The sequence below is a fragment of the Plasmodium inui genome, assembly GCF_000524495.1.
Source record: "Plasmodium inui San Antonio 1 unplaced genomic scaffold supercont1.35, whole genome shotgun sequence".
Taxonomy (NCBI): domain Eukaryota; phylum Apicomplexa; class Aconoidasida; order Haemosporida; family Plasmodiidae; genus Plasmodium; species Plasmodium inui.
In genome coordinates this window covers 64,906-90,159 of record NW_008481869.1, presented here as the reverse complement: position 1 = coordinate 90,159, position 25,254 = coordinate 64,906, and the positions used below count along the sequence as shown (strand labels likewise).

The following is a 25,254-nucleotide window of genomic DNA, read 5'->3' as shown; positions in this document are numbered from 1 at the left end:
CTTTCCGGACCAAGAAAATTCTAACAGGAAAAAAATGTTACGGACAAAATGTGACCGGGAGAAGGGGCATAATGACTATACCTCCTTTCTTAACCGGACCTAATTGGTGACGGATTTTTTCTAGCCTAGAAAAAGAACGTAATGAACAGATGTACTCTAAAAAAAAAGAGAAATTCCTGCCAAATTTAATAATTAAAAAATGGGCATCCGTAACAGTATTAGTCTATTCCGCGCACATATATATATTATTTATTTCCTTTTTTACAGAAGAGGAATAAGAAAATAGAAAAGAATAAAAGAAAAAAAAGGTAATATACTTGTTAACGTACAAAGAAAACCCGTTGGTGTTTTTTCTCCTTTTTCTTACGGTATATTAATACTATTACAAATTTTTTTACCCCATTGTTGTCTATTTCTTATGCTGTAAAATAATATTCAGAAAAAATAATTTTATCTAAAACTGTATTTCTTAAATTATATAGAATGTACTTTATATATTTTCCTTTCACCTAAGAACATCCTTCTTAACAGATTATAGCAGAAGTATTATCTTCAAAATTAACAAATGTTATAGTTTAGAATTAAGAAAGAAAGAGAAAATAATTAGAATTCAAGAATTCTGCACACATCTTCTAAACATGATGTATATATACCTGTAGTAAATTGTTACAGGAGATAGATCAGCAATTTCTGCCCCTATGAAAATAGACTGAACTAAACAATCTTGCATACATATATGATAATCGCCTAACTTTCTCGCCGCGAAGAAAATGAATCCTACTTCTTCGGAATAATGTGACATATGTTGTCTCTGTGGAAAAATATATAGAAGAATGTTTCCAACGCAAATAGATCATTTAAATTGGTCTAAATAGATGCAAAAAAAAAATAATAAAATAATAAATAATTAATTTCGCAGAATAAATTATAGTTCCATAAAAATGTATAAAAAAATTCGTTTATTTTTTTCTTTTTTTTTGGCAGAAAGAAGAATTTTCTATTAGAAGAAAATTACATATACGAGAAGGATTAGCCACCTTCTTTTCAATATTCTTCAATTTTGTTCATTTTTACCGCTTAACCCTAAAGCCTGAAGCCAGATTCTTCCCATATTTATGAACAGATACATGCACAGATTTTCCCAGGCTCCGTTCGTTTTCTATTTCTGATCCATTTATTACTCCTTTTTTTTTTCTTGGCAAAATGGAGGACATATAATATTATTTGCCGTTCCTTCGCCACCTTTTTTATATAGAAAGATGTTCTAATGGAATCTTTCCAGGCAGTTTTCCCTCTTTTCTTTTGCTTTTTTTCTAATTTTCTCCTTTTTTCTCCACGCAACGCAGTGACAGTCAAATTTTCATGACTCTAGTCTTAAACTGAAAATACTAACCTTCTAATTGCGCAATATTCTAATTCATAAAAATAACAAAGACCAATGTATACTATTCCGCATGTGGCAGTAATCCCCACTCTAACTTCTTATTAAATGTAGAATGAAGTCTTCTGGAGTAATTACAACTGTAGACCCATTCCTAACTTTATGGAAACCAGATCCAAGATAGAAGGATGAGTTTTTTTTTTTTTAATTATTCTGTTTCGTAATTTCGGTATGGATACGCGGCTTCATCTACGAGGCACCCAGCAGGGCAACTGGGAAATTGGCAATTATAGAAGTTTAGTAGCATATTGGCTTAATGTTTCCGCGTTGCTTAAACATATGCGCATCACCGAGCCCGCTTCACAAAGCAGCGAGTTCGCTCCAATTCGCAAGGCGTCAATTCACTATGTACTTAACAACGAGCCTTCATATTATGATGGAGGGTGTGAGTCGCAGAGACACGCCATACAGAGATACGTCCCATGGATAAGACGTTATATTCACCACACAAGTACACACAGACGCGTAGCACAATCTTGTACCTCGTACTATCTTTCATTCGTGCACACCACGGACGTGAAGACAAGAAGGGGAATAACGTATGCCCAGCTGCGGCCTTCGGTCCTCAAAACTCACGCAAAATAAGCTACAGCGTTAGCCGTATCCTAATTTTACTGCTTCCCTCATGTGATAGGGGACAACGAAGGATATCATTATTCTTCTAACTGCGCGGGATAAAAAATGCGCGTTACAGCGACCCAGCGAGTAACATTATCCAGATTTTTAAACGTTCTTGCCTTTTCCTTCCCACTTCATCGCATCAGTAGAGGGTACAATTTCAAGAGGGGCAAACGAATGTTGGTAATTCTGCACTCTGACTGTACTTATTGCTCCTAACAGGTGCGGCTACTTTAACACCTCGCTACATAGCTTAACCGTATAACGTAGCGTTGTTATTTGCCTTTATTTTGGCTCCTCTCAGTTTGAATCACTGCGCAGTAGTGTGTTGCGCACATGGGCGATACAACCGAACCGCTGCATCCCCTTTTAGCAAAAAGGGGGAAGTAACTGGCTGTTTGTGTAGCTCACCTTAGGCACTGACCTGCTTCCTCCTGCTGCTTTTCCTTCGAGTCCACTTTAAGGTAAACCCATTTTATTATATTCCAACGAACTCACATACAATTCCTCATTTCCTGGTTTAGTACATGAATAGACAACCATAATTTCTTAGGACCCCAAAATGGAATCCATGGGGAAAGAATAAACGTTACAGAACAGGGAACGGAGATAAATCTGCAAACACCCTTCCATGAATGTGAAATATATAATGTAAACTTGTTTGATGAATAATTCTAAATTAGCTTTAAATGGAAAAAAAAGAAAGAAAAAAATTATGCACAGGGCATATATATATGGACGTATAAAATTACGGAATAATGTATATTTACGTAAAACTTAATGCATATGTATTGCAAAATAGATGAGCGTTATGCATTAAGCGCATATTTTTCCGTCTCACGCGGATTTCTTAATTCATGAACTGGTCATAGTTCTATGCCCTACTAATTTCGCAATTCTTGGGGATGTAATTTCTCATTCTCAACGTCCTTTTCTCGATTTGCGATAGAATCATTCATGTGCAAAAAATTTGTGTGCTTGCTATACTTTTCTTTTCACGCAAACCAAAAAAAAAAAAGAGGGAACTATCTTCATTGGAAATATTTTTAAATATTTATCTACTAAAAATATAATCATCAGGATGTGAGACATTATTTAACGCGGAAAAACTGTATTCTTCTTTGTGGGTATCCTTCATAGATTTTTTTTTTCCTTTTTCTTCTGCACAGAGAGGTTGTCACGTAATAAGGACAGTGTGTGTAAAGAATAACAGAAGGTGGCACCATCAGAAGCACATTCTGCTTATTTGACAAATAGGAATTAAAAGGAAAATCAAGAAAAATATTGGGCAATCATTACACTTCCCGTTACACACTTCCCTGTGTGGTACTCGTTTTCTTTGCGGAGAGGAGTTTTTCGAGTCCTGAGTGCCCATATGAATTCCAAAAGCACGTAATTTACACATATGCATAATTGTATTTATATAGATACGCAGACGGGGCATCCTCCGTTTTCTTCTCAGTCAAATGAGGCAAAGAACGCTCCCGCCTGCCCTGTTGCTTTCTGGACAAGCACAAATTTACTCATGAATTAAAAGGCCACTATAGGCTCCCCCGAAGAGATCCTCATAAAGAGACGGCTACCACCAGAAGTGTTCGATAAAAAGGTTTTAATAAGAAGAGAAAGTTGAAATGGATATACATATACACGCATGTGACGCCATCTCGGCACTATGCAAGAATGCTATTTCAAAAAACTACAAATTGGTTAGTTGTACCCTGGCTTATTGTCTATCAGATTCACGGTGGCGAATTCCTTGTGGAACCAATACTTCCAAGTTGCCACGTGATATTTGTTCCACTCAGCATCTTTTTGCTGCTTCAATAGCTTTATATCATTCCAGAGGATTTGTTTTTCGTCAGTTAAACTATCACTGGGGTTGTTTTGTTTCCTTTGTCGCAAATAATCCACAAATTTTTCAAAAATGATATTTCTTTCGTTAATGTCTACTTCTCGGAGAGCTCTTAACACTTTGATTAACTGGGACCAACTCCTGACCTTATCGTCAACAAAGTTGTAAGAATCGTATTCTGTAATTGGGGTATCACAAATTCCTATGATGACATTAAACCAATTTTTCGTTTTGATAACGCCTAGGTCGTTCCACTCCTGCTTCAATCTATATTCAACGCCCAAACGCTCTGCGTTCCTTGAATAGGATGGGCCTTCACTGGAATAATAGGATTCTAATCTGCTCCGACCTGAGGAAAATCTTGTATGATCTGTTTTGCCTCCATGATTTCTGCTGCGTCCATGATCACTCCAACGCCCATGATCTGTGCTGCCTCCATGATTGTTATTGCGTCCATGATCACTATAATGCCCATGATCTGTTTTGCCTCCATGATTTCGGCTGCGTCCATGATCACTCCAACGCCCATGATCTGTGCTGCCTCCATGATTGTTATTGCGTCCATGATCACTATAATGCCCATGATCTGTGCTGCCTCCATGATTGCTACTCATTCCGTGATTCATGTTACGTCCATGGTTTCTACTGAGTTCATGTTTGCCATTTAGTCCATGATCGCTACAGCTTCCACCAGCGACGCTGTCTCTTCGATGTGCGGTGCTTCCATGATCCGTGTCGTCTTTCTTTTCTGTGCTTGGTACCCCTTTCGCGCTATTTCCCCCCTCTAGGGTTCTTCCAACTGTTGAATCCATTTGGTCGTTTAAAAGTCTTTCTGAAAATTTTCTATCGTAGCTCCTGCTGGGTTGTCTCAAGAACGTGTTGTATCCATTGTTGGAGAGACTTCAGGGGGAAGGAAAATTCGTAAACGACAACATAAGTAGATGCATCCTTTTTCTACTTTTTGTTAAGGGTGAGGAAATCACAAGCATACTGCAGGCGTACTTCACACGCACTCATAATATGCCAAATATGCAGATCATGCCTCATATTGCATTTTTCTTTTTTCTCTCCCAATCTATATCAGATTACACATAACACAAAGAGGAAAGTTTTGGAAAAGGGCCTCGACATCGGGCACAAAGTGTTGTTTAAAAAGTGATAAAATGGAGATGTTGCTTTATTTTACTTTATTTTATATTTCTTCGCTTTTATGTTTTTTTAACTTTATTTTATTTTCTTCTTCCTTCATTAATGTCTGATAGGAGAAGCTAAACTATTTTTGCTTATTTCCATATGTTCGTGACGCGCCATAGATCTATTTTACTTTCATACGTAAACGTACGTGTAACAAGTATACAACGGAAACAAAAAATTGCTAATTAGATTTTCCCTTGCATTCTTCTTCGTTGAAATATGTAATCCCGCTCTGTTTAAAAATATTCGACATTAATATTGCGAGTTTGTTATTTTAGTACTGATGCCTATAAATAATTTTCTCTCTTTCTTTATCGAGAATCGCTATTTCTTCTTAACAGAAATATAGGCCAATCAATCTAACGCTGAGAATGAAAATGCATTGTCGAAATATCCGTTTAACGGGGTAGAAGCGTAAATTTTAAAAAAAACTAAACAAAAAAGAAAAAAAAAGGAAAAGTACTCCAATATATGTGCTATACGTATGTATATATATATATTACTCATCCATGCCGCAATGATCGGATGTAGCCCCCCGCGATATTTTGTACTAACAGAGGTGTAATGAGTGATACAATGTTCCGAGTATTCCAGCTTTTCTTTAGCTCCTTTCACGGAAGCAAATGTAAAAAACATGTACAATTTTCATTTACTTGCGGAAAATAACTCTACCCAACAATCGCGAACGATCTACGCAGAAATTTTCTCTTTCTTTTTTCTTTTTTTTTTGTCTTTTCTGTGTGGATATTTTAAAAAATACACCGTATGTATCTTCTTCTTATTTGTAGATATCTTCTTGAAAAATTGAAAAAGGTTCCCTTGCGAAGCGGCTCCTCAGTGTAAGAACTTTCCATATGCACCACTAAATTTCATTCTAATGTGCATCTTGCAGAAAGGAAAATAATTTTTCTTTGTTTTTTGATTAGAGCATTGCGCCGCATTTTAACCCGCCTACATGCCTTTCTCGAAGTTACTTTTTTTACATGTACAAGTCTGTACCACGCGATCGCATATTTGTATATATATAAATCATTCATGTATGCGGTTTTTTTAAATAGCGTTACGCAGTTGATAATCCGTGTATATGTACTTCCTTATGAGCTTAGTTCTGTCTCTGCACTCGTTATCCTCACTGCCCTCGACAAGCGTTCTATTGGGGATTCACCGTAACTTTCCCGCAATTATTTTCACTCCTTTTTCCTTTCACGAATCTCACCATGTCCATAATTACAGAGTTATTAACATATTTGGGTTAATGTAGTCTATGCTTCAAATTGGCCTCCCCTACAGAAGCAACTTCACCCGTTTTAATTTAATTTCTTTCTTTCCTCCTCTTTGAAGTGCAATTTTGAAGGGAAACGAAAAGAATTGTCCGACCTGCAACAAGTGGAATATCCTCTTTCCTCAACTTTAAGGGCTATTTCTTCCCTGGGCATTGTGAATAGAAGGTAACTACTTAAACAAGGTAAAAATACGTCCACGCACACATGCAAATAAACATTCCCGGATTATAACATATATATATGTCTATATATATATATATCTATATTTGTCTATATGCGAACCGCCCCCATTGGGCGATAACCATTTGGTGTAGCCTGCTTGTTTTGCATCATGTGAGAGGCGGAAAGATCATGTAACACTCATCTGATGGGCAAAGGCTAAAAGTAAAACACGCGGGGGTCAATTACATCGCAGATCTGTTCTAATGCTACAAGCAACATCAGTTAAAGGGTCCTCTAAATTGTAGCCTCTAACGTGTCATAGATTAGGAGCAACTCGACTGAGCAGTCCTAGTGTGTAAGAAATTAAAAGAAAGAAAAGAAAGAAGAAGGAATCCGCCAATGCTGCTACTTTAATAAAAATGGCTCATTTTATGTATTACATGCCCAAACGGTCTAATAGGATAAATGCACGAAGGGAGATAGCTGCATGCACATGAGAGCGCAGCGTTCATGAGGCGAAGTCTTCCCCCAAGGACATCTCATCTATTCATACTAGAGACAGTTTATTCCTGCATGCTCCGCAACTTCTGCAGTTCTTAACGGTTGCTATACCACTCACGCGGGGGAGAGGGATGTAAATCCAAACATTTTAGCAGCACATAAGTATCTCTTACAAATATCTTTAACAATTTCCCTTTTCCTACAAATGCACATTTTTTTTTACCTTCCCTCGCTCGTCTTAATCAGTATAATTGCAATGTTTAGAAACAAAGATGCTTCTCCTTCTTCTTACTAATTGTGCATCACTGGAATAGGAAAAAGGGACCTTTATCAAACGCCAGGTTGTTCCATTTTCCGTCATCTTCTACTCTGTTACCTTTTTCCGTGTGTGTGCGTTGACGCGTGTTCGTTCGTGCTTGTGCCTCCTGCTGAAAGAACAGCATAACAGAGTGTAATCACATTTTTGCATTGACTGCTTCTGAATTTCGTAAAGGTTCACACTAATTTTATATACTGCTTGGAATTTCCCCACGGTCTAGTAGTACAAAGAGAATACAAAATGAGTCTTCCCCTATCCCCGGCGAGAAATAATCCTGAACCCATGCCGCGGTTCAAGTCAGATTGACCTATTGCACCATCGTATCAAAGTACTGATACACTCTGGGTGATCAAGCAGATCCATTCGACTTCCCTAATCGCGCGCTTCGCATTACATATGAAAAATGTGCCCTTTGGGGAGATTCCTCCTTACAATATTATCTCTCCCGAGGGAAGCAGATGAAATTCCCAACACCCACTTATATGTTCCCCATCCGTGGTAAAGTAGAAAAATACGCCTCGTCAAGAATCATCCTCCCGGCATGCAAATATTATTCGAGCCTACCTCTCCTAACTTGTTCAACGCTACGATTGCACTGCTTTATCGCATCGTTAAGGTGTGCGATAGAGGAGGGAATATCCTCAGGAGTAATTAAAGAGCACCCCCTTATGTAGCAATTGTAAGCGGCTTCTTGCAAAACGTGCACAAATGCAACATCAATGGAGAATCTCCCCTATATAGAACCCTCTAGGGGGTAGGCAAAACTTCCGTGAAAATTAATCCTCCTCCAAAAGGAGACCTTTCTAAATGGGATTTCCCCAAATGATCTCATCTTATACTCCATCGATGATAGCAAAATGGGAGCGAAGTCCATGGGCTAATAACTCTGTGCTCAAGGATTAAAACCTCAATGTGCTTTTTTCTCCGGTGCTACCTACATGGGCGCCGGCTACATCGGTGGGACAGTGTCCCCGCGGCACAATTCATTGGAAATCATTTAGAACAAGTAATGAAAAAGTAACGGCTCAGGATTAGGGTCGAAATTGTTAGCTTAATTCTAATGTGTAATAACGTGTGTAAGCTTTTAGGAGCATATGCATGGCTTATACATACAGGCAGAAACATTCGGAAGCGAAACAACGCACCACCATATATCACCTAAATGATTCTATGGGGAACAAATATGTTTTCAAATGTACGTCTACATCACATACAAACACATATGTATACATTTACAATTTTTTTTTTTTTAATGCATGCATGTGCTACTTTCTCCTTCGAATTTTCCTCCTTATCTGTCACGTGGTCAGTACTTTGTAGGAAAAGATAGGGAAGCCAAATTTTACACAGTAACGAGTAAGTAATATAAAATTCGTGTAATTAAAAACAAGGCATGCACTGACTGTAGGTATGTAAATATATGAGCATGTATAGTGTCCACTTATGCGGAGCAGAATTGATAGAGGCGAAGAAGAAAAGCCACGAAAAAATCACATACAGGCCCCGAAAGGGGTGCGAATAAATTGAAAATTTACATAGGCTTGCTTCTTCACTTCACTCATTGATCTTAAAATGAGTAACACCCTTACGGGTGCTATCTATAATATATATATTTTTTTTTCCTCTTTCACGCTTGTCCTTCTTGTAAGCTCCTTCTGCTGCTATTTTCTAACAGCTAAAATGTTCACGCAGCGTGTTTTCCCTTGAGTCAAACAGGGCCACTTCTACGTAGATAGAGGGATAAGAAAAAAAAAAGAAGAAAACCTACTTCTCAGCTTTATCACCCATCGATCAAAGCACTAACCCGGTCTTATCACCACCACCCCCTTGGGTACACATTAGACGTAGACGAGATAAAAGGGGACATGCATCGTGTGACAAAGGGGTCCATAGAAAACAACGCTTGTATGAGACACCACAGGAGTGGCTGCCACAGCTGAAGCCGACACAATAGGCATCGACGTGATGATGGATAACAACAAAGCTAAAGTGATGATTGAGGCTCCTAGTAAGATCATAAACATAAACTTCTTCTTCATCTGTTTTCGAAGTTCTTTCGCGTTATTCTTGAAACGAGACTTCATGAGTAAATATTTTACTCTATATTCCTTCAACTCCTCCACCAACAATTTCATTTTTTCTTTCTGTTCTCCCTCTAAATGGGTATCTATGTAGTCCATTAATTCATCATAGTCGAATGTTTCGTGTTTTCTAAGATGAGACACAATCTTCTTTGCCAACTTTCTTCTTGAGCCTAAAGAATCGACACTATCAAGAGACCCTACAAAATCATAAAACTCTCTTCTCGTTCTGTGTAGTCTTTCCCTATGTATCCTAGAACTTAAATACTGCTGTAAGTAACCCTCATCTTCTTCATTAGAGTCAGAAAGTATGTTATCCTCTTCGTTACTGTTAATTGTGGAGGATGGCTCATCTGTGAAGTCGGATCCATAATTGGAGGTCTCATACTCAGAGGTTTCATAACGGGAGGTATCATACTCGGAGGTTTCATAATCGGACAACTTCCGTCCGCATCCGTGGCGTCGGATGTTGTTCTCGGAGGAGCTAACCTTCAGGGTGGAGGAGCAAGAATGTAAAAATATACACATATGCAGAGGGTTACACTTAATAGGTAACTCGGATCAGGTGACTCAACACTCCTGCTGGGTTGCCCTTCTGCGCCACGTATGCTTACTTGGCTCTGGGGTTGCCAAACGCAAATGGAAAGGGTGAGTAAAAAAAGTTTGATGTAAAAGGGGATGATCATCTCTTATTAACTTTGCTTTGATTGGTTTAATTCTGTTTTCCCTCTAATTAATCATTAGATAAAATTTGGCTAGCTACAGCTCTATTTCGCCCATCGATGCGTCGAACGAAGGACTATGTAAGTAGAAACTTGGTGTGATGAGCTTCCTGTGACCATCTTGGGCCATGACTAAAGAACTCCGTGGCGCCCTGTACCAATTCGACCTGCAAAGAGTCAACAGGAGAAATAACCTCCTACCCACTGGGGCATCAATACGGAAGCAGTGAGAATAAAAAGTTTGCTGAAAAATCTATCAGCCTGAAGACGGAGAAAAATTAATAGAGTAAAAGATTGTTATAGATGAGAAAGGCAAATAGATATGTATAATTTACTATTTTCTAAAATCCACATTTAATTTATTTCTCTCATTTTAGGCGAACTTCAGATTAATCAATTAAAAAGGGGTGGTACTAAAAACCGTCACAAAACCTCTGTGGGGTAGTAAAATGTAGTTGTAGTGAGGAAAGTAGAAATTACGCTACGTGGTACTTTTCCTACTAAAAAGTTCTTTTCGCTAAAAAGGCTACTCTAAAAATATTTTATTAGAATATTTGCAATTCGGTGCTTTCTGTTTTTATTAATTTTGCTCTGACAATGTTTAACATATGCCGCGCTATTTATTTCCTCCATTTTGTACTATATACCTATACTTCATCTTTCTTTACTGTTCTTTTTTACTGTTTACTATATTTTTTACTATTATTTTTTCTCTATTTTCTATTATATTATTGTTTCACTTGTTTCATCATTTTCGTTCCACCCGCCCATTTAAACAGGCATATAATAATATTATGTATACACAAGTTCTGTGCGCACGAAAGAAAATAATACAATCTTTCTGCGGGGAAATGATATAATTTTTCTCTCAAGAAAAAATATCCGAGGGGTACTTATTGCACAGGGGGACTAAAATAAAAAAAAAGGCTGACACGTTATAAAAATGTAAACGCATAAAAGAATATATATTAATATACGATGCACTACTTGTTATTTTCCTTTATGCCCATTTATGCGCAATTTTTTCAATCTCCATAATAACAATTTCTTCCCCGCCAGTTGACCATTTTGCGCTATAAATAATCCAGGTAGATAAATCTGAAAAATCTGCTTTTGTAAAGTCCTCACTTGGAACACAAAACCATGCCGTTAAAAAATTCGATGATTTCCCTCCCTTACACGATAAAAAATATTTTTGAGTAGAACCTCTAACGACATTGAGTGTGCAATTTTTTTTTTTTTCTTTTTCCTACAATTTTGTTTATTTATTTTGCGTAGAGTAATATTTTACGCATCCGGTACAAATTTCACCCATCTCTTAAAAAGTACATAGCAACAAATGGATCAGAAAAAGGGAAAATAACGAAAAAAAAAAAAGAAAAATATGTTGATTTTTGACGCTTTATACTTATAGGGGTCAGAAATGAGTGAATAGTATGGATATACAGGTACATTTGCCATTGTCATTACAAAAGGAAAAGAAAAGGACTGAAAAAATGTCATCATTATTATTGAATTCCTTTCTAACTTGCCTCTACAACATGAACAATAAATTATCCTACCAAGTTGCATACAGAAATTAGCCGTAAAAAAGAAAAAAATGGTCTTCCCCTGTGTTAAATATCTTAATCGTTTTAATTAGTGAATGAGCTTAATGCCTTAAGGATTTATGTAAACCTCAGACGATCTCAGTCTACATCACTCGCTAAGTTTATATTTTTTGCCATACGCGTAGAAATGAGGGCTCATTCTTCGTTAGTCAAAAAGAATATAGAACCCAAACAACTAAGTTTCAGTTTTTTAGGAGCCAACGGTAAAGATGCCTATATGAATAGCATAACGCGTATTTTGATTCACAGCGCAGATTGTAATAGACATATAATCCATTATGGGGATATATTTTGGGCAACCGTTAAACATAGGAGTTATGTATCCGCATGTATAGTACGAATAAAAAAGAATAAAAAAATCCCCCTCCTATTTGTTTCCTGAGAATGTGGCAAAGATTCGTCACAATAATGCTTCTTCCCGAAAAGCTGAAACTTCCTAATTGTTCGTTTTCTCCTTTTTTTTTTTTTTTTTTGCCTTAATAAGAATGCCTATACCATAAAGGACAACATTGAAAAGGTACTACTCCCTCTTTCTTAACGGACCCCTTTTTTGATAATAAATTATTTCGAACAGATGGAATTGCCCCAGTTACGGTCCCCCTTTTCAATTATGCAAAGAAAGCGATTTACGCTGCTCTTCGTTTTATACTGCCACGAGAAAGACCGCAAAAAAGAAAGGGCCTTCATTTTATTTCTAAGAAGAGATGGAACGATTCGAGAATGGAACGATTCCACGATGGAACTCTCGGGCTATGAATGGGAAAGGGTATGCATATTGTTGTACCTTAAGCCAGTTTGATTCAAAAGGGCACCCCCCATTTGGACACCTGCAACGTCCGTGATTTTTTAATGATGTTACCTTTTCCCTCATACAGCTGAATGTTTAACCTGTGACGTATGCCCAGAGACTCGTAAAAATCTGCACAGTGACCTTATACACAAATATAAATGAATCTCGAAAAACGATAAGGCGTAAAGTGCTAAATGGATCTGCTATGGAAGATCCTTTTTTCGTTTCAGAAGCGGCAAATCTGTTACTGTTTTATGGAGACCTCTGTACTACCCACAACAGGCGACTCCTCAGTGTAGATCATAGATCACCTCTTAGCCAAAAAGGGGGTTCAGGTTCAATATTGTCTTACACGATTCTTCTTCCGATAGGGCCCTTTTGAGGTTTTTTTTAAAAAATGGGCTCTACACCAATCAGGGCGCAATTAATATAAACCTACTACTTGGACACCCTTAAAAAAGTGACCCATTTACCAAAATATGCAGAGCTGTATCACCCTTTCTACTTTTCGCATCCATATCATGGTGTATGATTCGATTCCCATGTATGTTTTATTTCTCCCTTTTCGCAAAAAGACCTACATAGATGGACTAGCATGAAATAGGCCTACTATTCCATAGCCCAGTGAGTTATAAAAAAGTGAAAAATAAAATGACCATGGTTCCACAACGTCTTGTTCTTTACTGCGGCACGGAAAGGGATAAAGAAACATCGGTATGATTGGCATCCAGCATGCTAAATAAATGTTGATAGGAAATCCACTTAACGTTGTTAATTTTTCATTCTAAGTAGGCATTCCATAAACCTCTTCATATTCTAAGAAGATCCCTTCTGTGCACAAGAAGGTTAACCAAAATTTTTCTTTGAAGAAGATTATCCCCATAGTGGGGTAGTGAACACATTAGGGATAGACTAAACAGTTGTTACCTCAACGTGCAGTAGGGGCAGAAGTTTTGCATGCACGCTGTGCAAAATTATTGGTATCACTTTGCTCACCATCTCTTCCTGTCAGTTCCTTTTTTTGTTTCTTAATTTAGGGGTTCCCCCAGTTCAGTAATTTTAGTAATATCTTCTGGCATGCTCTGGGGAATAATAACTCCATGCATAGATGTTTAAAAAAAGTTAATAATAACGCTTCGTATGTTCGGGATTTTCCTTTCACGTGACAAATGGTTTGCGCCGGATGTTACCCCCATAATTGCTGGCGACCGTAGCAGCGGTTCCGAAGTTGAGCAGTTGTTCCTATATATGTTCCCTACCCAGATAGGGATGTCAAGCCACCTTGGTCAACCATTTTTTCCATTTAATCCAGGCATACCACTAAGGGGACCTCAAATTCGATTTATTATACGTCTCAATTAAATAGGACAGGCGGAGAGACATAACACAAGTCATCATTTTTATATAAGTATCAGAATTGCGGAGAGGAAAAAACAGGGCGACGACGAAGCGCAATGATTCGAGGCTGGGGAATTTTATTTTTTTCCCCTCTTGGATTTTTAAAGTTCCTATCTTGCCACTTTGCGTTTTAATCTCAAAAGAAAAATAATCCTTTCTTTTCTGATTCCCGCATAGTGGAAAAATGATCGCAAAATGAGGACAGAATAATGGCACAATGATGGCAACATGACGGCAAAAGGATGACAAAATGATGACAGAATGACGTCACAATAATGGCAAAATGGTAACAGAATGATCCTTTTTTTTTTCTTCCTTTATTTGCACAGATTTAATCCCCACACTGTTGGTTCTGCCTTTCTGCTCGAAACCCTTCTTTCTTCCCCACCGCGTCAGTAAAACTTGATCGAAAAAAAAAGAAAAAAAAAAAAATTATGCTTCCCCTTACGCCTTCGCAATGATCGCAACTGGCATGTTCACCCCTCCCAGCATAATGGAATAGAACTGCTCTGCTCCGCGATAGATTTCCCTCCGTCTCTCTTGGGCCAATTTTTTTTAAATTTACTTTGCCCTTGGTAGCATATAAATCGATGCGTCGGTGACAGTAGGTCAATCTCCTATTACTGCTTCACAGCATAGCTGTATTAATTATATATATGCATGCACATATTTACACCCACAGTGGTAACTTACCCACAACCGATAAAATTTAAATCGTCTATACAATAGTTCGAGCAGCTCTGCCCCCGTCTTTGATTTAGCTAAAGTTCGCGCTTCATTAAAATAACCACTGCGACGCTTCTCTTTTTTTTTCTCTTTTTTGCCCCAAATCTACACGACATTGTCAGAATTGATTCACATGAAGATCGAAATTGCCGTGGATTCTTTATCTGTAACGGGCCAAATAGGTATTTCCCTCCGGCGACGTAACTCCCCCTCTTGTGCCTAATAGAGTTAAAAACAAACCGACCATTCTGCAAATTGGCAGTATGATTATATTTGCAATAAAACACCACGGGTTAATTACAATTCTGACTCCATAACGCAAAACAGAGGAGGAAAAAAGGATGGACGTAAATTACCACAATGAGTCCACCTGTACAGTAGTAGCAAGGATCCAGGCTCAATTTGGGTACTTGATATCGCAGGACAGTGGGAAAGAAAGAAAAAACAAATCTTCTCTTCCCCAGATGGTTAAAATTACCCTATTTGTAGTGCTCATCTGGGCGTCCCGCCTCTCCATTGAGGTAAGAAGAATAGCCGCCTTTTGTGACACATTCACATTTACTGACCCGCATGTAGCCCACCTCCTAAAAATCGCAAGAATTTTGGCCTAAAGGTCAAACTTGATAACATTCCGCCCCCTCTTTAACTCTCCCCCTTCAGGATGACCTGCCAAAAACTGCCCCATGCGAAAAAATCAGGAAGTGTTCTGTGAAGCCCCTTCTCCACGCAGTAGAACATGAAGAGTGATAAAAAATATACCCGAACGTACAATGGAAGAAATGCTGGAAAAGATAAGCAAAACGTATTGCAAAAAAAACAAAATCAGAAGTAAAGATAGAGAGAAATGTCTGGAGCAAAAGTTGAGTGCATTCCTACAGGCATATGCCACCTCAGATGACCCCTACGAGAAAAAAGTCCTATACATTTTATTGAAGTTCAACTGTGAGGAGAGGAATGTACAGATAGACGACGTCTTACGAAGGTTTTACCTCCATCACTTGAAGGACTCAAAACTTGTCTTCATGAAAGACCTGATCGCACTAGCGAGTTTCGGAATTTTACCTGGGGCTATTACCTGGGCAGCTATGTAAATCTGGATTTTTGCTGTTCTTCTAATTATAGGCAATGCAGTGGGAATGAAAGCAATACATGTTCTTAATGAAAGATATGCAGATTATGTCATTTAAAGTGAAAAAATGAATTTACAAGATGTGGCACCCCATAGTGCATGATTACTGGTGACTTTACCTTGTAAAACACATTTCTCACATCCTTCAAAATGGGGGAAAACAATTCCCAATTTCTTATCTCACCTGTAATGCTATATTCCGCATCTTACCCTTTCAATAAGCATCACCGCCCCGTAAATTCGTTTACATCAATCATTTCCCCCCCTGTGGGAAAGTACATTCCGAGCACTAGGTTGGAATGTACTGCGTCGCATACATCCGTCCATGTGGAGACAGGAACAGGAACCTCGACCCTATCAGACAATTTCTAACAAATGGGTCCTCTCCAGTTTCACGCATTCACAAATAGGAGGGAAAAACCTCTACCCTTACTGCTTTAGTCATTGTTGAAGTGTTTTTCCCACTTTTTGGCTACTCCATCATTCCTCTATCTCAGACATTTCATTCTTTAAAAATGCCTCCCTCTCCTTACTAATTCTGTTTCATACTGCTGTTTGAGTGCGAATTTTTCATCCTTCATTATGAACAACACAAAGGCATTTAGTTGCGAATTCCTTGCCATTTAAAATGGCCAATCATCGTCTTCTTCAGATGCTTACCCGCGAATAATGTAAGAAGGAAGGGCCAAAAAGAAGTTACGCTTTTCTTTATGCACTTCTCCCCCCTCCGCCTCTTGTCAAATTCATGGTGAGAAAAATGGCATTTTAGAGAAGGGGGTATATCCCCCTTCGGCATCCTCTCTTTTGGGAGGCTCACCAAATGTAGGCGCACAGTGGGGATACCATAAAGGGAAAAGCTTCATCTGTGAAAGAAATGAATGGCAATCTCTCTCCATTTAAGCAAAAGAAGCATTCCTCTCAGCTGAAATGCTCGAAAGACTGTCTTTAAGATCCAATCCTCATCTGTGTACTCCTTACGAAAATTTTAGTAAAGAAAAAAAGGATACCTACTACTGCCATTTGGGAACTGCTCTTAATAATGAACAGACAACTCCTTAAAGGACCTTTTATCTGCATCTTGATTCTCTCTTATACCTAACGTTGGGGCAATTTTACAACTTCACCTTACACGAGTGGTTATGTAATAACACTCTTCGATAAAACCATGTAAAATTGGCTCATCTTAATACGCCGCTACGATTGCAAAGCAAATGAAAAAAAAAGGGGGACTATATATGTACACCCCCCAGAAGGCAAACACAGATGCTCTCCCCCTAAATAACCATCGTCATAACAGCGCATTCTTAACTACTCCAATTGGTGATTGTAGGTTCTACTTCTTTTTTTTTCTTTCTTGCTTTCTTAATTTTATTTTAATTATACTGGATGTAATAAGTTACTTTTTTTTTTTTGTTTTCTCTTTTTTCTTGGATGCATGAATTAATTATGTATCATGAATTGTTAAGAATGGTGATAACTGGAATTGCAGGATCATGCAATGTTCACTCATTGGTGTAAATTGTGAAGTGTATTTGCAGAATATGAAGCAGGGTAGTGAAATGAGGGCATGAAGGATGCAGTCGGTGAGTATAGCAGTAAATGTATCACTGAATGTATCTGTGAATGTAACAGTGGTGAATAAAAGAGGTGTGCATGCAGTGACGAAATAGATAGACAGAAAATAAATAATGCACTGAGTAAGAAGCGTATAGGGGGTATATAATATAATATAAAAATATAATCACATGCTCGGTACGTGATTTTTTCTTTTTTTAATGCCGTTCAAAATGATCATTATCTCATGTGTTTTTTTTTTTTTATTTTCTCATGTAAAAATATATGGAATATCGATGTGAGAAGAAAAAATAAAAAACAGCATTTAAGCAGAGAAAAAATGATCTCGCGATAGAAGTATCTATGTGTTTAATTTTTTTTTTCTTTTCTGCACAGGGGTCCACTGCGTACACTGGAGTCATCGCATAGGGATACACTCGCATTCTCATGTATATGATTATGGTTTGAAGAAAACATCTCCAGTTTGTCATCTACGACACAGATGGTGCCTTAATTGGTCCTCTTCCAAAAAAACTGTTCATTCCTCGTCCAACTGGGGTTTTCCTAAGCAGTCCAGTCGATACTATTTATATAGCACGGGGATACAGGGCATCTTCCTTTGAGAATGCTGCAGAATCTTCTCTCCTATAAGACCCTTTCGCACATTCGAACAAACTTCTCTGTTAACGTCAACAAGACAGCGCCGTAACTTACACACAATGAGCAATCAAGTCTTTCTTCCCGCGTGCTTCTCGTTAATTTATAAGGTCATTCAAAGGGACAATCAACAACAGGTCGTAGCTCGGATGGCAAAGGTAAAGACATGTTCTTCTGTCACCTAGATTACAATTTACTGTGCTTTTTCATCTTGTAGGTTAAGATTTCCATCCATATGCTGGTCATTAAATCTCTGAGCTCAGCCCATGACTTTCTCTTGGCATTGACAAAGGAGAGGAAATCACCCCTCTCGCATTGTCCCCCGGTTACAAGGGCATAGAAGTCTTGGAAGTCTCCCCTCTCTTTCTTAATCAACTCGTCGGTCATATTGTAGTGTGCCCTCCACCAGTATTTCATTCTGATTGAGGTTGGTAACATCAGAGTTTTCTGTAAGTATTGTGAGTACTGCATAATATACTCTTGCATCCTAACAAACTTCTTTCTTTCGAGGGAGAGAACCTGGTTGAATAGAACGAACATCTCCTTGACGGGTGTCTCTGGTCTCAAGTTCCTGATTTTGCAGTTTAATTCCTGTTCAGCCATTTGATCCTGTAATTCAGATCTAGTGCACCGGAGGCGGGGTTCTTCATTGTCACGGTCGGGTAGTCCATGCAGTTTTCTGCCTCCATCTTCCCCTCGGTTATCTGGGGATTTTCTCATGAATTCCCGGAAGGAGCTGTACATGTCTTCTTCCATATCAGGTCTTGCACCTCGTGCTTGTGGACCCCTTCCACCCTGATTTCCCTGTGGTCCTCCAGCCATAAATTTCTTCCTTCCATCTGGGAATTTCCCTGGTCCATCATGAGGGTCAAATCTATCTTCATCAAAGAATTGGTCATCAGGTTTTGCAGGAAGTGTACGAGAAGGACAGATTTCCCTCGGGTCGCGGTGAGGTCCTGGACTTGGGCATTTGGAGTTAGGGAAATTCCTTGCGTCATTCACATCATCTATGAACCCTTGGTGAGAAAAGCCTTGGATTGTGTGATCATCGTCTTTTGCACCTTTGGGGGCATTAAATGGATTTGCACTCTCCATTCTTCCAGCTCTTGGGACGCGGTTAAAATCTTCTTCATAGTTTGTGGAATTATATCTCTCATAATGATTTGAACGGTCATCTTCTCCTCTGAGTCTTCCATTGGGGGGAGAGGGGATATCTTCATTTATCATCTTTTGGATCTCTTCATAATGAATGGATCGGTCATCACTTCTCCTGAATCGTCCATTGGGGGGATATGGGATATCTTCATCTATCATCTTCTCGATCTCTGCATAATTAATGGATCGGTCATCACTTCTCCTGAATCGTCCATTGGGGGGATATGGGATATCTTCATCTATCATCCTCTGGGTTTTTGCAAAATGAATGGATCGGTCATCACTTCCTCTCAGTTGTCCATTGTGGGGAGAGGGGATATCTTCATCTATCCTCTCTTGGGTCTTCTCATAATGAATGGATCGTCCATCGCTTCCTCTTCCACCCGTCCTAGGAAATTCATCATCATATGATATTTCACTACTTGCGTAATATGCTTCACGATGATGATCTCCAAAGCGTCTGCCATAATGTCCTCTGTATCCATCGGGGCCATTATAATCATCATATCCACCTCCTCCTCTTCTGTTATCGACCGCTCTTCTGTGTTGATCAGGCGTTCTGAATTCCCTTTCATCTTGCCCTTTATCATGTCTTCGATTAGGACCATTAGAACATTGATGCATTGTTCCCCTTAGGGCATTACCTTGTGCATGCTGGGGTCGATGAGGTGCATCGTGATGATGATCATCACCGCGTCCAAGAGGGGCTTCTGGATTTGCAATAATACGACCCTTATGATCTGTATGGGGTGTGCGACTTCCATGTCTGTCCTCGTCTGTTTCAGGGATAACATTCTCATGACTCTTATCATCTTCCTGTTTACCCTTGTGGGTGCTTGAGCTCTCCCTTTCATGACTCCTATCATCGTCAGGTTTTTCCTTGTGTGGGTTCGGAATAACAATTTCATGACTCTTATCATCGTCAGGTTTTTCCTTGTGTGGGTTTGGAATAACAATTTCAGGATTCTCATCATCGTCATGCTTGTCGTTCTGGTTTTGGTGGATAACAATCTCATGACTCTTATCATCGTCCTCTTTGGGCTCCTGTGTTTTGTTGATAACAATCTCATTAGTGTTGTTAGGCTTATTTTCACCATCTGGGCTAGCAGCTGTTAGTGTCGTGGAGGGAGGATTATCGTCAGGCTTACTGGGTACTTCAGGCTCTGGATCAATCTTGCTGTGTTCATCCTTATCAGTGTGATCATCATCAGGTTTCTTGGGAGTTGGCTGGATGTCAGGAATAACATTACCCTTATCATGTTCTTCATCATCGTATAGAGGAATAGCTGGGATGTGATGAAAAGTATGCTTATCACCTGGACTGGATGGATATCCTGTTTTCCTCTCATCATAGTAGTCTTCGTTACTACCTCTCATTCTTGGTTTATGCATGTCCTCCTCCTTTTGCCATCTGCTGCCTCTTCCTCCTCTTCTGTCGTATTCATAGAGGTCTTCTTCGTAGTACTCACCTAATGATCTGCCATTTTTGTTAACTTCTAAGCTGGAAGAGGTGGTATTGTTCTAAAAAGGGGTGGTAAAGGGGTAGCATGTGAATAGCAAGTGGGTAGCAAGTTGGTACCAAATGGATGTGGTTAAAAGGAAAAGTAGAGGGATGGGTAAGCTCCTATTAATAACTACTCTTCGGCAGCACACTTCATCGTATGAGTATGTATACACATATGCATGCAATGATGCCAAGATGGAAGGGGCCAAATTGAAGAACACACATCACCCCTCAGGGAGATGCTCAAAGGTGATACTTTTTCTCTCTCGTCATCTTCTTTCACTCACCTGTAACAGCACAACGATGACACCAAAGATGAACAACACTTTGTATGGCAGGGAAGCAAGATTGAAGTCAGCGAAGGTCTTTTTGCTCTTGCATCTGTTCTTCCTCCCATCAGATTTTACTACAGTCTGGTTGCTCCTGTCGATGGCTCTCTTAATATCAGCAGGAGATGAAGTTCCGGACAGGACGATAATTGGGATGTTGCAGGGTCTCATTTTGGACTTTCTAAACGGAAAAAAAAAAGGTATTATCATAAAACAGCCGGATAAAATATCTAGTGAGAAGTATATATTATATGCAATGGCGCTAAATTGGCACGAAGCCTTTGAAGGTTTTTTTTATATATACCTCTTCAGCTTTCAGCTATATCTATATGTATGGAAAGGGAATTTCCTATTCTACTATACGCTTGCGATAAATTAGCGCGAGTTGGAAAAAAATATATAAACGAAACGGTATTAAAAATATACAACGATTGTAAGGTAAGCCAGTCTTTCTCAGTTGGGATTAAAAAAGCTTTTTTTTTTTTTTGTTATGAAAAAATTATGCAGATCTGGGGAGGTTAAAATGCTTTTTTGTTATCTGGTATTTGATTTGGTATTTACTTTTTTGCTATTTGTTTATATGCTTGCTTATCTACTTCTAAAAGCTAGGAAAACTTATCTTTCACTTCAATGCCTATTTTTGCAAAAGTATTTTTTTAATTTTGTTTATGCTCTATTAAATATTGTTTATGTTTATTTTTTAATATTTATCTTTTATAATTTACTAGGGGTGAAAAGATATTTTTTTTCCTCCTAATTTTTAAATAACGGAACTTAACAAGAAACTATAGAATTTAGGATACCCTTTTCTTTCTATTTCGTGTAGGTAAAAAAAATATTTTTTTTAAAAAAAAAAGTAAAAATTATACCAAAAGTTATTATCGCAAAAATTGGAGCATTTTTTTTGTCGGAATTTTCTAAAAGCGTTAAATCAAAACCTCTTTAATAACCTTTTAGTTTAATTATTATTTGTTCATCGGTTTTTTCCTTCACTCCTGCATGTTGAACTATTATTCCTTTTTTCTTAATTTGTATGCAATAAATTTAGATACAAGTATAATTTTTTTATATTTTTTTTAAAACGTCGCTTTGTAAATATGTACCGTTTTAATAAATTACGAAAACATTAATTAATAAATTTATGAATACAAATACTTCAAGCTATCTTAGGTAGATAAAACTATTAGAACAGGCATTTTGTTCCTTAAAATTGTATACGGAGTGATGCAGATTGACACGCGCGACAGCATCCCTTTTTGTCGCTTTGAATGCCTCAGTTTAGTAAGAATACCGGAAAGGATATGCACCACCCAGTAAAAAATAGAGAAAAGGAGGTTTCGCATCGCATTTGCAGTACGGCAATATGTTTAATAAGTGATAAAAGAAAGTGCATAAAATAATAATACATTTAAAAAAAAGAACGAACTAATTAATTAATTTTAATTATCAATTTCTGCATTTAATGTGATAATGGATGATGCTCCGTCAGATTCGTATTTTTTTTTTGCAACAGGCAATTTTTTGCTTCATTTAGGATTTTATATATGCGTGGTCGCTGTATTTTTTTTCCTACCATAAAATAATGATGTTATATATATCGATGCCCTTCTTCTCTTCTCTCTATATCGCAGAAAATAATCAAATAAATCTCATCCTTTTATTTTTTTCTTACCCTGAAAAAAGCAGAAATGTATGATTAAAAAAGTATCGTTTCTGTTATATTTTATGCCAATTGCTTAGGAATCATATTATAAGGGATTATTTTTTTCTTTTTTTAATTTTATGGGGCTATCTTTACGTAAAGTGAGAGGTGGTAACCCTTTTGCGAGTTTATGGCTTCTGGTTCGGGTGCTCGAGGGGAGTACCTATATATAACAATATATAATATATATATTTTACGTACGTATAATATATATATCGCACTGAAATTATAATATATATATAATATTTTATTTACATTTATTTCTTTGTCCCCCTTGAGAAAAAAAAAGGTGGTCCAGTCATCACGCATCTGTACAATCGTCTAGCATACGTTCCCATTAAACAAACGGCAGAACAACCTTTTCTCGTTTTCGCATACCAACCGTTACTCAAAGAAGCATGAAATGGACTTGTAAATAGATGGACTAGCAGCATTATACGTTTATTTTATATTTTACCACTTCGTGGCCTAATTTTTTTTTGCCAGAGGGCAGGCAAAACAAGACTGTGGTGACACTTCCCAATTTTTTTAAGAGTAAAAAACCGACCCCCGCCTTTTTCTCCCTTTTGGCATTATATATATGTAACCCCCAGGAGATTGCTACATTTAATTCGCTGCCGTGGAATGTACCTCTTCCTAACTCCCAATCCCCTTAGCTCCGTGCGCCTTTCCAACTCGGGAAAAATTTCTACTCCCATCATATATATTATGTGTATATTATGTATATATAATTATTATATATTTTTTTAGGAGGGGACGTATTTCAAATCTGCAAATGACGCCGTAGCTAGCTATTTTTAAAATAAATACACATACCCGGGTGTGGTCGGGAGGGCGCTCATTTTCTTGGTACCGTAGTCGCTATTCCTTTTTTTTTTTTTTTTTTCTTTAACCTCCTAGCAAAACGTTCTACCTACTTGTGTAATACCACTCACATGGTGCTAAAGATTAACAAGGAAAGGGGGAATAGTGCGAACCATTTTGCAAAATGGGGGAAGAAAAAGGACTCCAAGTCTTGCATTATTAAGTTCTGTTCCCACTTATAGCGGCAGTAGCTTTGGGCATTTGTGACATGCTTCGAAGTAGTTATTTTCATTTGATGAGCTGCTTACACGAAATTAGCGGCACAATGGCATTGGGTTATTCTCAAGGATGCCAAAAAGGATAGGAACTCCTTTTCCTCGATTTATTCATCCTCCTTCACCCCCGTTTCTTCTTCCGCCAGTCCTTGTCAGTATATGCACATATGAGATAATCCACCCATTTTCATCTTCCCCTTCAACCGCACGAGAGATTACCAATCTGCGAAACACCGGTATGCACAAAATCACTGCGTCCATTGCCCCCTACACACATACTAAACCAAGCACATTTTTTCACACTGTAACCTCTATAAGGACCCTATTACTACACGCTCCAAGAGAAAGGGGTTTATATATACGTCTCTGCAAAACGGCAAGAGACATTCTATGCCTTAACTTAACCAACCGTTGGTCCCACCTATGAGTCCACCATGCTACGTATTAACCATTAGGCTCACTTTGGAGGGTTAAATAATTAACTCTTCCTTCAGCACTCGTATGTATGCTCCGTTCGTTCCGCCTTGCAGTTAGCTTCTTCCCGTTATAACAGTAGCGTTATACTGACGAAGCAAAGTTCCCATCTTTTCGAATCATCCCCCGATAACTGTTAAAGAAGTGGTGCTGCCTAGGTTTGAGATCTCTGTTCACCTGCACTAACTCGGTTAGAACAGGGTCAGCCATGGGGTCGCCTGTTACATCATAAATAGGAAGCCCTTTGGCCAATTTCCCATGTCATGGTTGATATATTTTCAGCCCAGATGTGTGCCTCTTAAAAGTGAGATCTGCAAAATAATGGGTCGGCGCCCGTTTGATCTATTACCCTAGAGGAGAAACTTACATCTCCCTCTCGATGAAAAGAAAAAGGGTGTTAAAGAAAAATTAGTTATGATCAGCTGATACGACAGCCCAGCTGATGAGACGTAAGTCGAAGCAAAGCTGAGCCACTGACCATGCCAACATTTCAGTACACCATGTTCTGCTTGTCAAGCCGACCGCGCGAGCAAAACTGTGTTGCAAAGTACGCTGTATAAAACAGCGCAAAACTGGGGTAATATTTTATCCTCTGGGATGAAAAGACTCTACACGATAAGGCCAAGGTCATGGTGAAAAGCTGAAGCCTTCACTTCAGCGGAGAGCCATTACCTCATGCCAATCCTCTTAGCAGAAGTGAGGCCCCATTTCAGCACCAGTGGGTGTTTGTATATCATACGCACTTCTAACCGTTACCACCTGTATATATATGTGTCCCCTCAAGGGGCTCACCACCCCCCATCCGGTATATATGTGCTTGGAGGAATCTTTTTCCGACTCATCGCTCACCACTGCTTGGTATGAACCTTAATCGGCACTCTAATCGGGCATTCCAATCGACATTCCAATCCGCACTTCCCCCGCCGAAGGCATATCACTCCAGGTGGTCCCCTCCAATGGTTCACTTCAAAAGT

At 38.5% G+C, this 25,254-nt stretch overlaps 5 protein-coding genes across 5 annotated transcripts; 2 read left to right on the top strand and 3 right to left on the bottom strand.

Moving 5' to 3' along the window:
• Nucleotides 1–3,766: 3,766 nt before the first annotated feature.
• On the bottom strand, nt 3,767–4,723 carry C922_05046 (hypothetical protein; the record flags this gene model as incomplete). Its single annotated transcript, XM_008820619.1, has 1 exon — nt 3,767–4,723. The coding sequence occupies one exon, from the start codon at nt 4,721–4,723 to the stop codon at nt 3,767–3,769; it is 957 nt and encodes a 318-aa protein (XP_008818841.1).
• A 4,485-nt stretch (nt 4,724–9,208) lies between these two features.
• Nucleotides 9,209–10,137, bottom strand: C922_05045 (hypothetical protein; the record flags this gene model as incomplete). Its single annotated transcript, XM_008820618.1, has 2 exons — nt 9,209–9,940; nt 10,066–10,137. 2 exons carry the CDS (start codon nt 10,135–10,137, stop codon nt 9,209–9,211), a joined length of 804 nt encoding a protein of 267 aa, XP_008818840.1.
• A 4,901-nt stretch (nt 10,138–15,038) lies between these two features.
• C922_05044 (hypothetical protein) lies at nt 15,039–15,444 on the top strand (the record flags this gene model as incomplete). The annotated part of the gene is made up of 2 exons (XM_008820617.1): nt 15,039–15,218; nt 15,358–15,444. The coding sequence occupies 2 exons, from the start codon at nt 15,039–15,041 to the stop codon at nt 15,442–15,444; spliced, it is 267 nt and encodes an 88-aa protein (XP_008818839.1).
• Nucleotides 15,445–15,467: 23 nt separating this feature from the next.
• Nucleotides 15,468–15,788, top strand: C922_05043 (hypothetical protein; the record flags this gene model as incomplete). Its single annotated transcript, XM_008820616.1, has 1 exon — nt 15,468–15,788. The coding sequence occupies one exon, from the start codon at nt 15,468–15,470 to the stop codon at nt 15,786–15,788; it is 321 nt and encodes a 106-aa protein (XP_008818838.1).
• Nucleotides 15,789–18,223: 2,435 nt separating this feature from the next.
• On the bottom strand, nt 18,224–21,196 carry C922_05042 (hypothetical protein; the record flags this gene model as incomplete). Its single annotated transcript, XM_008820615.1, has 2 exons — nt 18,224–20,713; nt 20,984–21,196. The coding sequence occupies 2 exons, from the start codon at nt 21,194–21,196 to the stop codon at nt 18,224–18,226; spliced, it is 2,703 nt and encodes a 900-aa protein (XP_008818837.1).
• Nucleotides 21,197–25,254: the final 4,058 nt, after the last annotated feature.